At 48.1% G+C, this 14,192-nt stretch overlaps 1 protein-coding gene across 3 annotated transcripts in view; it reads left to right on the top strand.

Annotated features, from left to right (window-relative positions):
• Nucleotides 1-14,192, top strand: part of COL27A1 (collagen type XXVII alpha 1 chain) — a 152,713-nt gene that overhangs the window by 25,907 nt on the left and 112,614 nt on the right. For all 3 annotated transcript variants that reach the window (XM_068657457.1, XM_068657458.1, XM_068657456.1), the window contains exons 5-6: nt 2,282-2,335; nt 9,877-9,930. In XM_068657457.1, the coding sequence (XP_068513558.1) occupies nt 2,282-2,335; nt 9,877-9,930 (108 nt within the window). The remainder of the gene's footprint in view (nt 1-2,281; nt 2,336-9,876; nt 9,931-14,192) is intronic.

Below are 14,192 nucleotides of genomic sequence, written 5' to 3' on the forward strand. Positions count from 1 at the left end.
ACGTTTTTGGAGAACATTTTAACTCAAGTGGCCAAGTGCAATTGCAGCTGCTGTTAGCAGGAAGGTAGGAGAGGTCACCTCGAGTCTGGTATGCAGGAACACATTTCTCAGGCAGTTGCATCTTCTCTTTCACATCTCCCTTTAGGGGTGAATTTTTTTGGTGGAGAAGAGGTTAAGGACTTGAATTAATCTTTGGTAAACTCCATTAACTGTCACTACATCAGTTGCATTCATCTTCTGATAGTTATCTTCCCAACTGAAAGGGCAAGGGGATTTTTTTAATAAAAGCCTGGATTCTGGAGCACAATTATGTGTGGGGCTTAAAAAAAATAGTACAATTGTGTCTATTTGCACAGCTGTATAATTGTGTTATGTGCGGAGCCCTGAGCTGGCACAATGGCAAATTAAAAAGTTGTGTGTATTGCTAAAATGAGGGTCAGCTGTATCAGTGAGGGTTGTTGATACAAGGAGCAGTAATACTGTGTCAGCCAGCAGCAACTCGCAGAGGGGTCAGATAAAGTGTCCCAGGCCACGGAGGCTGGAAATCTCCAGGACGGGGAGCAGCGTTGGGTAGCAGCAGTGAGCAAGAGCAGTAGAAGTGCATCCCCGCGTGTCTCTGAGCAGGGCATTAGCTGTTCTGTGCTCTGTAGGCTTTTACACCTCTAAATCAGTCATTTTTTTTTTGACATTTTTACAGCAGATAGAAATAACTACAGAAAGAAATGTTCTGGTTCATTTGATGTCCTGTCAAATTAATAGCACAGAGAGAGACTTGCCCTGGGCTTTGTTTGCTCTTCCCCCTGGCTTTTCCCTATTGTCCTGAGGTTTGGTTGGATGTCTTTTAAAATCTCTCTCTTACACCGATAGTTTATTGCTTACCTGCTGTACCTGAGGCTGGTAACATCAGGGGAGTGTTCCTTTGTCAGTTACCTGTGTGCTTCGGGCAGGTTTTCTCTGTTTGCAGTCTTAGGCTGGGTAGGAGCCTTCGGGTAGGGATCTCCAGGGTTTGTTTTTGTTACTAAATCCCGCACTTGACGATTGGAGAGCGTGAACTTTCCACTCCTCAGGGCCAGCAACACGCAGCAGAGCCTGAGCAGTTCTGCCTGGAAGCCCTTCAGCAGCGACAGGGTCGGGCCTGCAGCAGGCCCTGCCGTCGGGCATTGCGTTTCTGCAGGGAAAAGCTGCTGGGAAGGAACCGAGGCCCTGTTGGCACCATGTGGTCTCAGGGCACGAGCAGCACCTGCTCTGTGCACTGCACCCAAATTCCCCCCAGCACGCTGCTCCCTCACCGCTGCGCCTTGGAGAGCTCAGGCCGCCTTCCAGACATCCTTCAGCCGCCTGCTCTGGACCTCTGTCCTCCCTAAATGCTCTGAAAGCCCAGCTTTTGTAACCAGCTACTAGAATATAAATCCTCTGGGAGACGCTTTAATTAACAGCTATTGTTGTTAGCCATGTTTGGCTTGGGGGGAAAGGCGTTTTGCAGAGCTATTAGCAGTTGCAAGCGGCTCTCCAGAAATCGGAATTCTCCAGTCCATTGAAAAAAATAAATAAATACATAAATGAATAAATTCCAAGAAGTTCAGACCTCGCTGGTTAAATGTTGTTTCCTAACCTGTTTCAGATCAGCGTGCAGCTGGGCGGCTGAATATCTCCAGCTTGTTCTCACCCCCTTACAAGAGCCCCCGCTTCTCTGACCTGTCTGCCTCCACCTCTCCTGTATTACAGAGCCGTGTTTAGGAATTCCCAACACCGACACCAATTTTATTACATTTTATAGCATGCTGCTTTAAAATATTAAGTGCTTGGGTGCAATTAGGTGGCAACTCGTGTCGGAGCTGACAATAGCAGTACACCCTCAGGCGGTGTGTGTTGGAACCCGTGGTTTATTCCAGCCCACCCTCGCCAAGGTGCTAACACGTCGCTGCTGCTGTGTGCCAGCACGGAGCAGGAAACTGGGGCTGGGAGGCAGTTGTGTTACCCCTGCCTTCTGGGATGCTGGAAGTGTGAAACATGGCTGTGCTCAGGGAAATGTGGCACTCGGCAGAGAGATGTGAACGCTCTGCCTCCGCTCTGTGGAAATACGTGCTTCTGCAGATGTTATGGGCACGGCTTTTAGCCCCTTATAGTGATAGTATAAGTTGAAGGTGGATTCTGGCCGTATCATTACGTGGTCCATGTTACCAGGTTTTCTCCAAATGGTTGTGCTATGGGTATTTCTGAAGCAGTCAGGAGCAATATCCTGATGTAGAGCTGTCAGTAATGCTTATTTTTATTTTTTTAGGGTCCCCCAGGTCTGCCGGGATTACCAGGACCACCTGGCAAGAGAGGTTCCCGGGTGAGTGGTTTAAAAACTTCTGTTTCTTTCCATCTGTACTTGTATCCACGTGTCCTACTGCTCCAAGGGCTGGTGTGTGGTCCTCTGGCTGAGCAGGGATTGCTTCAAGCCCCACTGCTGAGGTCTGCCCTTCTTCCTTTCTCCCTTTCCATGCTAAAGGCTTTCAGGATGCCACAGCTTGGTGATCTGCAGCCTCGCTGAGCTAAGGTTTGACCTCAGCAAAGCTGGGGATGAATGTTTCCAAATGGCTGTCAGAAGGATGAGGAGCCCCATCTCTCATTTGGTCTTCAAGATCCCTTCCTTCTTGCAAACTTGCTGGTACTGGCTTTGGCTGCTTTTTGCCTGTTCTCCACTGTTCCCAGACTGCTTCCTTTGCAGTCCTTCACTGTCACTGTGCCTTCAGCAGTAGGACCATGGTCTAAGATCAAGGATTCAGTAGCAAGGACAAACTTCTGTGTTTCCCAAACCAGAGACTTGCTCTCTGACTCATTTTCAAGATCTAGAACAAAACACCTGAGCTGTCCTACAAGTTTTGTTGCAAATTCCTGACTTTTTTTTCCTCCCCACACTAAAGTCTGGTGCAGATCTTTGAGCAGTGGATGCCATGCTGAGAAAACGCCTGGAGCTGAGCACAGCAGCTAGCTGTGCTATGTGAGAAAAGCTTTCTGCATTGGCCTAGCTGCAGAAATAGTCTCTCAAAGCTGGGCAGCGTGCCCTACCTCGATACGGTTAACTGTTGGCACATTTTCGTGGCAGCCGTGTGCTGTCCTGCAAGGTATGGTCGTGGAGCACATTTCCTGAGCACAGCACTGATGTGGGTTGGGAATCCAACAGATGTAAGTGTCTGAGGCTGAAATAAGGGAATATTTGGATTTGTGATCCAGGCAGCATCCTGGCCTGGCAGCAGAGGGAGATTTGCTCACACATACTTGGCTCGAACTCAGCCCTATGTAATGTCTTTAAAGAACAACCAAGAGGCTAAGAGCTAGAGGGTTGTACGTTCCCCGAGGACACTTGTTACAGTCCTGTGAGATCTTGCAGCAACTGGTAAAGATAAATGCACCTCCTTTCTGTAACAGTAAAAAAAAAAAAAAAAGGTCTGCAGGACCAACTGCAGCACAGACATGGATATCAACAGACCTGAACGCTGATTGAGGCTGTAAGCATAGGGCACTAGATAGCATCAGGCTTGAGACAAAGCGTTCCACATCAGATACGGGTGTTCCAGTGCTAGGTTAAAGGCAGGACTAGATGATCTTAGAGGTCTTTTCCAACCTAAACGATCCTATGATCGTGTTCTTTGGTGAAATATCAGCACAACTGGTCATGCAGCTCCAATGTCTTCTGTTTACCAATGTCTGAACATCGGCAGATGGCCTGGAGTTTGCCATTATTAGCAAGTCCCCATTAAGGCTGAGAGTTTGGTCTTACCCCAACTCACTGCTCACAGGGGGTGTTTGGTGTTACTTTTTGCAATCCTGTGGTGTGTAAACAAATTCCGTGTCTGGAGCCCCAGCTGCATCCCCTGCCTGTATGAATGACCAGCTTTCACCTCTAGCTCTGAATTCCACTACCTACCAAAACTTGAATTTTTCTAGAAGGAAAAAAAAACATCGTGGAAACCATGTCGCATCTCAGTGTTACTCCCCAGCCGTGGCATGCTCCATCCTATATTTAAGACAATCCCCTGAAAGACAATGAGCAACAAAGGATTTCTGAGCTCAGTCACTGCCAGAGGTGCTGAGAATCAGCCCAGAAAAGAGTTCCCAGTTAGGAAGTGCTCAGCACAGCTGAGCCTGGCTTGACTCAGGCTGCTGCAAAGAGGCTGTGCTAATTTTGGGAGGGGGCAAAAGGGTCACTCTGTAAATGTCTGGCCTGGAGCACTGGAGACAAAACTGCTCTGTGCGTAAGATATTTTGACTTTGCAACATGTTTCTAGTATTATTTTTTTTTCCCGTGGCTCTTCAGGGTTTAAAGATTTAACTGCAAGGAAGAGGAACTGCCAGAAACTAAGACATGCTTAGGGGAATTCTTGCATCTTTTGCTTTTGTTGTGCGTGACTCACTTAAAAATAAACGTGCAACACGGCCGGGGGGATGTTCTACCTCTGCTTTACTTACTCCTCAAACGAAGCAGCCACACAGTTTTTACACCAGCCCAGCCCAAGGGCAGCCCATAAGGTGTCCCGTGAGGCTCCAGCCCAAGCTTGGACCTCCCGAGGTGGGGGTGAGTACTGTGTGCAACTTGCAGAGCTGGGTGCCAGGGGAAAGGATGGATTTCTTCTTGTCACCAATGCAGTCTATGGCCTAGAGCATGAGACATAATTGCCCTTGTTGTAGCTTGCATAATTTCTACATTATTAATGACTGTACAGTAACTTGGCTTATTTGAAAATCTAGCTGCAGCGATTGACTCATGACCTTCTGTAGCTGTGAAGTCCATAAAGTGTCTGTCTTGCTTATGTAGCACAGTATTTCTACTCCTTTGAATTCTGTATCCCCTCTGTTTTATTTCCCTTTCTCTCCTCATATTGGTCAGAGTAAAATGAAAGCTCAGCTTAGCCTTTGCATTGAGGGTGAGACTGTGGTCAGCGACAGTTTGTATGAAAAGCTGGCTGAAGCCATGACGCTGCCTCCTGGTTTCCAGCAGATAAATCTCTCTGGACTCATGCAGTCAGAGCGTTGCTCTCCATGTAAGCAAATGTCCTGGTTTATAGTAACAAATGCCAGCCTGTGAGAGCACGAAGGAGGCTGGGTTTGGGCGCATCTCAGCGCTCAAGTGCAGCACAGCTTAGAAGCCAAGTGGGGAGCATCCCAGGTGGGATGCGTTTTCCGAGCAGCATCACTCAGGCACGCACACAGCCCCCCAAGCAGCTCAGTGCAGGTCGTGCATCGCACTCCAGCCCAGAGATGGTTTTTTGGTGACCTTTACACTCCTTCAAACACCGAGGTTTAGCGGGGAGGTGGCAGCTGGGCTGGGTTCTGCTGGCGGAGCTGTGCTAACAAGCTCTGCAAGCAGCTGCCAACAAGGGGCTCCCTCTGGAGCCGTGGCTGCTGCGCTGCCGGAGCTTCTTTGCCTCACCCCGGCCTCGAGCAGCTTCGCTGCAGGGCTGCCCATGTGCTGGGCTGCCAGCATCTTTGTGTTGGTCACAGACTGTGGCTCATTGCAGGCCTCACTGGTGTAGTTAGGCCAGAAAAGTGCCCACAACTTGATTTGACTGCAGAGAATCCTGCGAAACGTGGTACTTGGTTTTAACTGGTGCTTTTCGGACAAGTGCTTCATAGGCCCTCGTTATTTGTTGTCTCCCCCCGGTGTAAAGGAGATCCTTATTATTTGTCCTCCTCCTGTGTGATGGAGACAGAAGTCAATGTGTGACAGGAGTCCAGTTGTTGGCTTCACTCCCAGGAGAGCAAGAAGGAGCCGTGGTCTGAGCTCCTAAATAACGTAGGGAGCCAGGTCCCGCTGGAAGTCAGCCTCCCCTTCAGACAGGTGAGCTCTCAGGTACCAGGGGAGTGTTTTACCCAAGGGAGGTGTTTTACCCACGGCCACGCAGAAGGCCAGAGGCACAATTTGGAATAAGGCCCCAGAGCCTGGCGTGCTGCAGTTGTTCCAGCCCCTCAGACCACTGCAGCACAAACCCAAAAGGATGGGTGAAGGAAGCACACGAGCATTCACTGATGCTCTGGGATGCCCTTACCATCCTGCTGTGAACTGTAGCAGCTTGAGAGATTGCAAGGTCCCGGTATAACACGTCCCTGTTACATTTGGCCTGTGGTTGCAGAAAGTCTCCCTTTCCTTCAAAATGCAGGGCTTCCCCCCTAAAACAAGCAAGAACTTAGTCAGCTCTTCAGGCTCCCCGGTATCCTCATTCCGTGAGGAAGATTTTCCAGTTTCTGAAAAGAAGTGTTTGTTTGGCTTCACTATAAATATGTAGCTCATTTTTCAGTGAGCCAAAGGTCAGAGTGGGATCTGTAGGTCAGGAGCAAAGAAGTCGCTTTACTCAGTGAAACCTCAAGACATAATGGGTTTTGAATGAGTGGTCATTCCTCTGACTGAAGCCTTCCAGCATTTAGCAGGAGTTTGGAGAGTAATTCCCCCCGCCTCGTGACTGCTGAAGGGATGGGGGCAGCTGTGCACAGTCCCACTTTTGTTAATTTTTGTGGGCTGTGAAGCAATACACATAAAAGCGCTTCTGTGAGCAGGGTCCCATCTCCAGGCACGTCACCCCGAGGAGCTGGATGGTGCAGCGCCGTTCTCAAGTGGCTCTCGTTCACGGGAAAGACATTCCAGGGAGATTACAAACACGTCACCTTTGGGAAACCCTCCTCGCTTGGAGAACACATTCAGGGATTGTTCTGTCCTCGCTGCTGCAGAGCCTTGGGCTGCTGCTGCCCCTTGATAACATTTTCCATGGAATTTGTGGTGCAGCGTTTGGGTGATATCAGATGCAAGGCAGCTTGTCACTAGGCTGGGTTGTTTCAGCAGTTATAAAGGGGTCAAAGCAGGTGGGTAAAGGCACATTTGCAAATAGTAACGTGCTGTGGGATTTTTTAACCCAATGGTCTCAGCGTTGTCCTATCCTGTGTGTAGAAAAGAGAAGCAAAACTAGTATAATGATGATAAATATATTTAGGAGGATACTCATTTCTAGATATGAGCGGGGAATTGAATTAAATCCAGGACAGCCTGAGTAGAATATAGCAATTAGCTGTAGACCTACAGAGCAATTAACTCTTGAATGGCTCCTCCACGGAACAGGGGCTATTTCGGGGAGCACCGGCTGCAGGCGGGCAGTTGTGCTGGGCGCAGCAGGAGGAGAGGAACCAACATTGGACAGGGTTTAATAGAGCGAGGGCGGGGAGCTCGGGGGCATGATGACTCTTACTGGGGTTTGCAGATCAGTGCATGGATTAATTTATAAGGCCTGCCAGTTCAGATTTCATACTGCTAACAGCTCCCGAGGCGGATGCTGTCCCGTACCTTTTGTTACTCAGCCCAGCTAACTGTACCACGCTGCATCTTCCAACTCTGCCAAGAATGTGGGTGTAAGCGTAGATTCAGGACTAACCATGTTGGAACACATCAAGATCAGTTATTTTTACCATTTTTAGGACTGTTGCCAGGCTACGCCCTTTTCTCTCTGCAGTTACGAGAGCAGTTTAAAATGTCTAGCACAGCCCCTAGATTTGGTTCTGGCAGTCACTGCTGTGCCAGGCTGGACTTCCCACCGTCACCCCATCAGCAGGATGTGGCTGCTTCTTGCTAGGATGAGACCACGTTGGTCTTTGGGAACAGGATGGGGTTCTGATCATATCTTTGCTCAGATTACACACTATGAGTCTTGTTGAATTCAGTGTTAAAGCCTCCATCTTGTATGTCAAGAGCCTGTTTTTTTCATAATCACACATTTTATCCCTGGATACTGGGACCAGATGCTTTCTCCAGTCTTTCCTCCTTTACAGTTCCACTTCTGGTTAAGACTTTTTAATGATTATGTCGCTGTGCTTTGGTTTAGCTCTGGAAGCACTGCACCAAATTTGGCTGGAGGAACGATTCGTCTCCTATCCAGGAGCTCTGGGTGGGCGGCCGAGCTTTCCATGTTCCAGGTTTCCTCCTGGAAACTCTCCCTGTCAGCTAGGAGTCACACCAAGCTGTTCCCTCCAGTCTGACGCTGTTTTAAGCCTGCCCCAGGCTATGGTGGAGCACAGATTTCAGCTAACTGCACTGACGTGGGCTTAGAGCCAAGCTGCCGACTTCGAAGTTGAATAACAGCTGAATTCCCTCCTCAAATCTAGCAGTAGCCTAAATTTATGAACCCTGTTCAGTGCTACCTAGATTATTGCTTATGTATAAGTGCTTTTTAGGAACTCATCCTTTATAAAGGCTTTCCTGTTCTGGTTTCTGCCACTTGTATTGATTTTCATCCATATTTAGGACCTGGAAGACTTGGGTTCAGGTGCTTTTGCTACTACAGGCTTGCTGAACCACCTCAGGCAGCACGTGAAGTCTCTGCATCCCACCCAGTGAAGTGGACAGATGATGCCATGTTTTACTGGGGAGATGAAGTTATTCAAGACCACTGGGTGCCCGTGTGCTGTGGTTGCAGCAGCTATATGGGTTTTCAGATGATAATTTGTCATTCCAAGTCCTTAATTTTAATTAAAGTTCTTTCGGTTTCATTGAAAATTCACAGCCAGGCTAAACTATCAGAGAATTTCCGGCTGAAAATCTGGGAGGAAATTAAGAATGGGACAATAAAAGTATTTGGGTAAAAAATGTCCTTTGAAAAGTTCAGTCTCAGCCTTTTAATTGAACAGCTTGTTACAGCAGAGCAGCATGGGTTGTGAAATAGTGCTGAGCACTCATCAACTGTCTATACCACAAGATACAATAGCTAGACAAAAAAGCCTTTATTTTCTATTACAGTGTAGTAAAAATAAAACTGAATAAACATTAGCCCACTGATACTCTTTCAAAAGAGGGCAGGGGCACTGAACTTGGCTGGCAGTCGCATGTTTAATTGCAGCGATCTTCCTCGGAAATCAGATCCTGAAGACTTTGGCCCTACATATGCTAAAGTGCTTATTGGAAATACTACAGCTTACTGAGAAAGCACTTGACTGGCTTTTTATCCCCCAGCCTGTATTCCTCCTAGCTGGAGGGTACATTAAAGTGCTCCTGACGGTGGTGTAAAGCTCACACAGTGCTGGCAGAACAGGAGCCCTTGGAATTGAATCTTCAGGTTGTTTCATCTCCCAGGAACGCGTTCAAGAGGACTTAGAATTATTATTACTTCTGCCTGAAAGGTTAACAGATCTTTTGTGCTATATACAATCCCAGGATAAACTATTCTTAGCTGCTTATTCCAGATAATTCCTTAAATAGGCTTCGGAAAATATGCAGAGTGCTTTTAAAACATGATGTAAAAGGAGATACCGGTGTGTGTGACCCAAGGTGGATACCCTGACAGTGTCAATGGCTTCTGAGACCTATGCAAGAATGCCAAGTTAAATGGTTTAACCGGGGTCCTGCCTCCTCACCTCCCATTTTACTGTCCTGCCATCCGTTCTCTTCCAGGCCTCTAAAGACAAAAATCTTTTTGCCTTGTAGGGGAAAAGAGCTCATCTTAAATAAATAGCCAAGCAATTAAAATTTTCCTTTTAGTAACTACTTCTGTTCTCTTCCATTTTCACCAAAAAAAAACCAACAACTTGTTACCACCCCCATGCCCTTCCTCTGCCCTCTGCCTACCTCTGTCCCTTTTTGCTGGGACTCCTTGCGCAGCTTTCCCTCCCCTGACCCCAGGTAGCTCCTGTTCCTGACCATGGGATGTTTGGTGTCACTGAATCGCCTCATTGGCATGTATCTTGTGGGGATAAGTAAATGTCACCTTCTGTACAGGTGAGGAACAGGTGGCTGCTGTGAGGAGGGCCCTGCTGATGCTGTGTCTCGGCGCTGGCAGGTCTGGCCTCCTGCATCTCTTGTGACTGCCATGGACATCTGCCTCTTGACTAATGTTTTGTGTTTGTTGTGTTTTTTAGGGTCCTCCGGGTCCCCACGGAAACCCTGGCTTACCTGGCCCCCCAGGCCTGAAAGTAAGTATTCGTTGGCACGAGTTTTGCCTTCTCAGAGCTTTTGCCTTTTCATTTCGGAGATGTACCAATAGGGGAAGTTCAGCCTTTTTTCGTCCTGCCCCACACAAAACGAGGAGAAGCTGAAGCCATTTATCCCCTCCCCTCTGCTCGGCACAGGCCCTCCAGCAGCACAGCACAAGCCTTTTCCTGTGCCTGTGGGAGACCCTGCTGTGCGCCTTCGTTCTCGGTTCTCCCTAATTTCAAACACTGCCTAATTAGGATCCCGCTGAAGCTCTCTCTGTGCCAGGGAGCACGCTGCTTTGCTGAGATGAGGGCAGCGGAAGCCTCCCACTCACAAAGTCGCACCACGTCCTGATTTGCTCACTTTATTTCTCATGGATTTTGTGGCCTGTTCATCTGCCTGCACATCCACACAGCAGTGGGGGGCCGGCAGCACCCACATCTCCTCTGCCTTCCTCCTCCTAAAGGTCCCTCACTTCTCCTTCCATCTGCACAGTTCCTGGGCAGCCAGCACTCTTCCCAAACTGCTTGCTCCTAGATGTCCTCATCTGTGAGTCACCTGTGAGGTGTCAGTGCCAGAACCCAATGTTTTGCCCTTTTTATCCTGTGCACGTGTCCCCCCATGGTGCTGGGAGCATCCCCACTGCCAGGCCCCTGCTCGTGCCCGGGGACATTCACACACATTCAGCTCCAAAGGGGAGCTAATTCAGTCTGCTGCAAAATCCTCCAGAAAGGTGTTTGAACTCCCAGCTTGTTCCTGCGTGCGAGACTTTTTGCTGCCTAAAGTCTGTGAAGTTCTTGGGAAATTTGTTTGCTTTGTTTTGGTGTCATCGGTTACACGGGAATAGATTTATGTCTCGTAATGCTTTTCTGGGGCCAAACTGTCGTTGAGTTTCGAGGGGCAGAGCTTCGTAGAGGTTTTCACTAACAAGGAAGCTGCAGGATGTTTCAGCCAAACACAGAGAAAGGTGCAAGCAAGATTCCTTTCTTTTTATGATCTCATCAGTAGGCAGAGCCGTTAGAAGCACTGCTGATGCTCTGGGAAAAAGATTCTGGAAACCTGGCGTGCTGCCATTATGCGATTAAAAATTAGGCACTGGAGACGTGGTGGTGAGCAGCAGCTGTTTTAAATTCTGAAGTATGGCTATATGGCCTGCAAAGTGAGGCCGTAAAAGTTCTATGTCTCAGTGTTCTGCATTTATTCTCCATCAGTGATTTCCAGATCACACTTGCTGAGTTTTACAAGTCAAATCAAAGTCCTTTTTACCTAACTTCCAGGCCTGCAAATTCAGTCTGATCCAATCTGTGCAATCAAACTGTTTTTTTATGCAACAGAATTTATTTATTTTTTAACTTTAGTCCAATACCTTGTCAGAAAACATCATTTGGCTGTAATAAAGCTGTATTCAGCTGGTCTCCTATTAGAAATTAAAACTTCCTATAGCTCTTTCCCCCCATCCTGCTGAACAGTCTGTCTGGCAGCAGAAGCCCTCAGCTGGGGGATGGCTGTAGCAGGCAGCAGCAGAGATCTGGTGCCATCAGTCCGTACTATGTAGTGTAATTTTACCCAGGCAGCATTTGCAGGATCAGGCTGTTGTCCGTGAGGCTTTGTCACAAGAAGCATTGAGTTTGCAAAGGGATCTGAGAGCTCAGCCCAGGCCCAGGTGTAACTCCACCTCTAGTAGCTTCTAGAGCCTGTGAAGCCACATTTGCAAGACCTTTGCATGTGAAGCAGCTCTTAGAAGATGTGTATCATTTCCCAGGGCTTTGACTTCCCTCCTTGCCTTAAGTTCTTAGGTGTTACACCAGTCCCAGAAGCTAGTAGTCACAGAAAAAGAAAAAAAAAAAAAAAAAGGTATTTCATCTCCTTACATTTTAAATACCAATTCCTTTCACCAGGCTAGACAAACCTGCACCTGGAACCTAGTATCTTCTTAGCACATCCAGCCCATGGCCAAAATTATGGATTGTGAAGGGCAGCCCCAACCAGAATTTGTGCTGGGAGCCTTCAAGTGGCAGTGCCAGCAGGGCCAGGTCTTCCCTGGACAACCATTAATAACAGGGGAAAAAAGGAGCAACTTGGGAAAGGAAAATGAATTTATCAGATAGATACAGCTTGGAAATTATGACTAACACCAAGTCACTTAGGAAGTAGCCCAAGAGCACAGTTTTTATGAGCTGAATTAACAGAGCACTCACAAGGTCGGTCAGTGCCTACATACAGTGGATGTGATTCAGCGCTGCAGCTGCCTGAGATGTCCGTGTGCAGCTTTTCTCTGGGTGCATTGTGCTGGTGAGCACCGGTGTTGTGTTGTCAGACTATTTCTGAATCCATCCTGTGCACAGCACACCTTGTTCTGGTGGCTGGAGCTGAGCACTCACAGGCCCTTGTACTGAGCAAGATAAGCTTGAACTTAGCTCACTTTGCACAGAGTAGTATGTAGCTGTTGAGCCAAATTCCCACTGATCTGTTTGGGCACGCTTCCACTGACTTCAGTGGCAGTACACCCACTCGTGCCACCCGAGAAATTAGCTCATCCTGCTTTTCTCAGCAATTTATAACGTGCAACACTTTAAAGAGGCCTTCCTGCCACTTCTTGGCATTTCATTTTTTTGTCCTTGGCAGTTGCAACATTGCTGTTGCATCTAATTAGAAAAGACTGATTGTAGCAGATAACCTCTTAAGCAGATGCAGACATATATTTGGCTGGGGATGCTGGCTGTGGGATCTGTAACCTGCTGGGGAGGGCAGGAGGGGCGTTCTTGCTAATGAATAGATGCAGCTCTGAGGATGTCCTAGGAGTCTTTGGGACCGGGAGGGAAGTTACCTGTCCGGCAGGGTGTGTTTTCCAAAGGCACTACAAGAGTTGGGTTTGTGTTTCTTATCCAGAAGCCTTTGCCTCAGATGTTGGTATGTTCTGCTTAGTTAGCTGCTCTGGATAAGTCTCTCTTGTTACGGTGCGAGGCAAAGTTGAATTTTCCTTTTAGTGAATGGTTTGGCTCTGATGCCTCTGATGTTTGAAATACTATTAGTGGGATTGCAAAGCTGGGGTGTTTAAATTGCACAGCCATCAACTTCTCTCAGGTAGGGAAGAAAAACAGAAGAAAGCAATTTCTTCCTTTACAAGAGGAAGGGGGAAGCGAGAGGCTTGTGGGCAAGGTGCCGATGGACAAGGTGTAGGGGCATCCTCTTGTTGCAGTTGCTGCACAAGAAGAGCTGGGCACTTAATCCGCAGTCTCAGCCCTCAACATCCAACCATCTGTCCTCTCTGGCCCTGATGCAGTCTTGTTGATTAATCTTAGGAAAGTGTGATCGTGCCGTGGCTGAGCTCCCCCCCTGTGTGAGGACTGCAGCAGTGTTGAAAATAGAAGCGTGGTATGAGGCACAGTCCTCGCTAACATGGTCTGGAGCTTTCCAGGGAAAAATGTGAGAGGCTTGTATTCCTCTGCATGGCTTGGAGTCATCTCACGGAGCATGTTTGTGGAGGGTGGTGGGTGTCTACATGCAGCAGTATGTTCATTTTGCAGTGTAGAAACGAATACCCTGTGATCTTGACTGCTGTAATCTGTTCCAAGCAGTGATAGCACCCACAGCCTGCTCAAAGAGTGGGAGAATTGCCCTGATAGCAGCTGTGTGCAAAGCAAGATCGCCTGCATGACTTCAGTTACTGCTTGGAAGGCAGGCAGCCTTCATTCAGGATCTGTACAGACGCATCTGCCTTGAATCAGCAGTGCTCCCTACAGTCCGTAGCCAAGCAGTCTCTCCCTGAACCTTGCAGCTTGTGATGGATGGTGAGCAGGAGAAGGGGAGACAGACACTCTGCTAGGTGGGAAGTATGTCTGGGAAGTCGTCGCAGTGATGCTGCATGGAAAATCAGCTGGCCATAGCTAGATCTTTGTGCTGTCAATGAGAAACGCCAGGTAGTAAATATTATTACTCCTTTGTAGGATCTCGCTTTCCCTCCAAGCACTCCACTTGACAAAGATTAATTACCCCTTACAACTGTCCTGTGCTTTGGGTTAGTTTTGAATCCCAGGCTGCCGACGTGGCATGCAGAGATAGGGACTTGTTTGTGATCCCAGGGGCGTTACACAGCCAGTGCCTGATACTGTCCTGGCTGTGCCAGCATGATGTTATACAGACCTAAGCTGCTGGGTGTGCTAAGCCTTACCTCTCCCCTGCCAAAAGAATCTGGCACGCTTCAAATCTCTTCTACTTTTTCCTGCTTCTGTCTCTTAACCTGTTAGGTACACACGCCACC

The sequence above is a fragment of the Anas acuta genome, chromosome 20, assembly GCF_963932015.1.
Source record: "Anas acuta chromosome 20, bAnaAcu1.1, whole genome shotgun sequence".
NCBI lineage: Eukaryota > Metazoa > Chordata > Aves > Anseriformes > Anatidae > Anas > Anas acuta.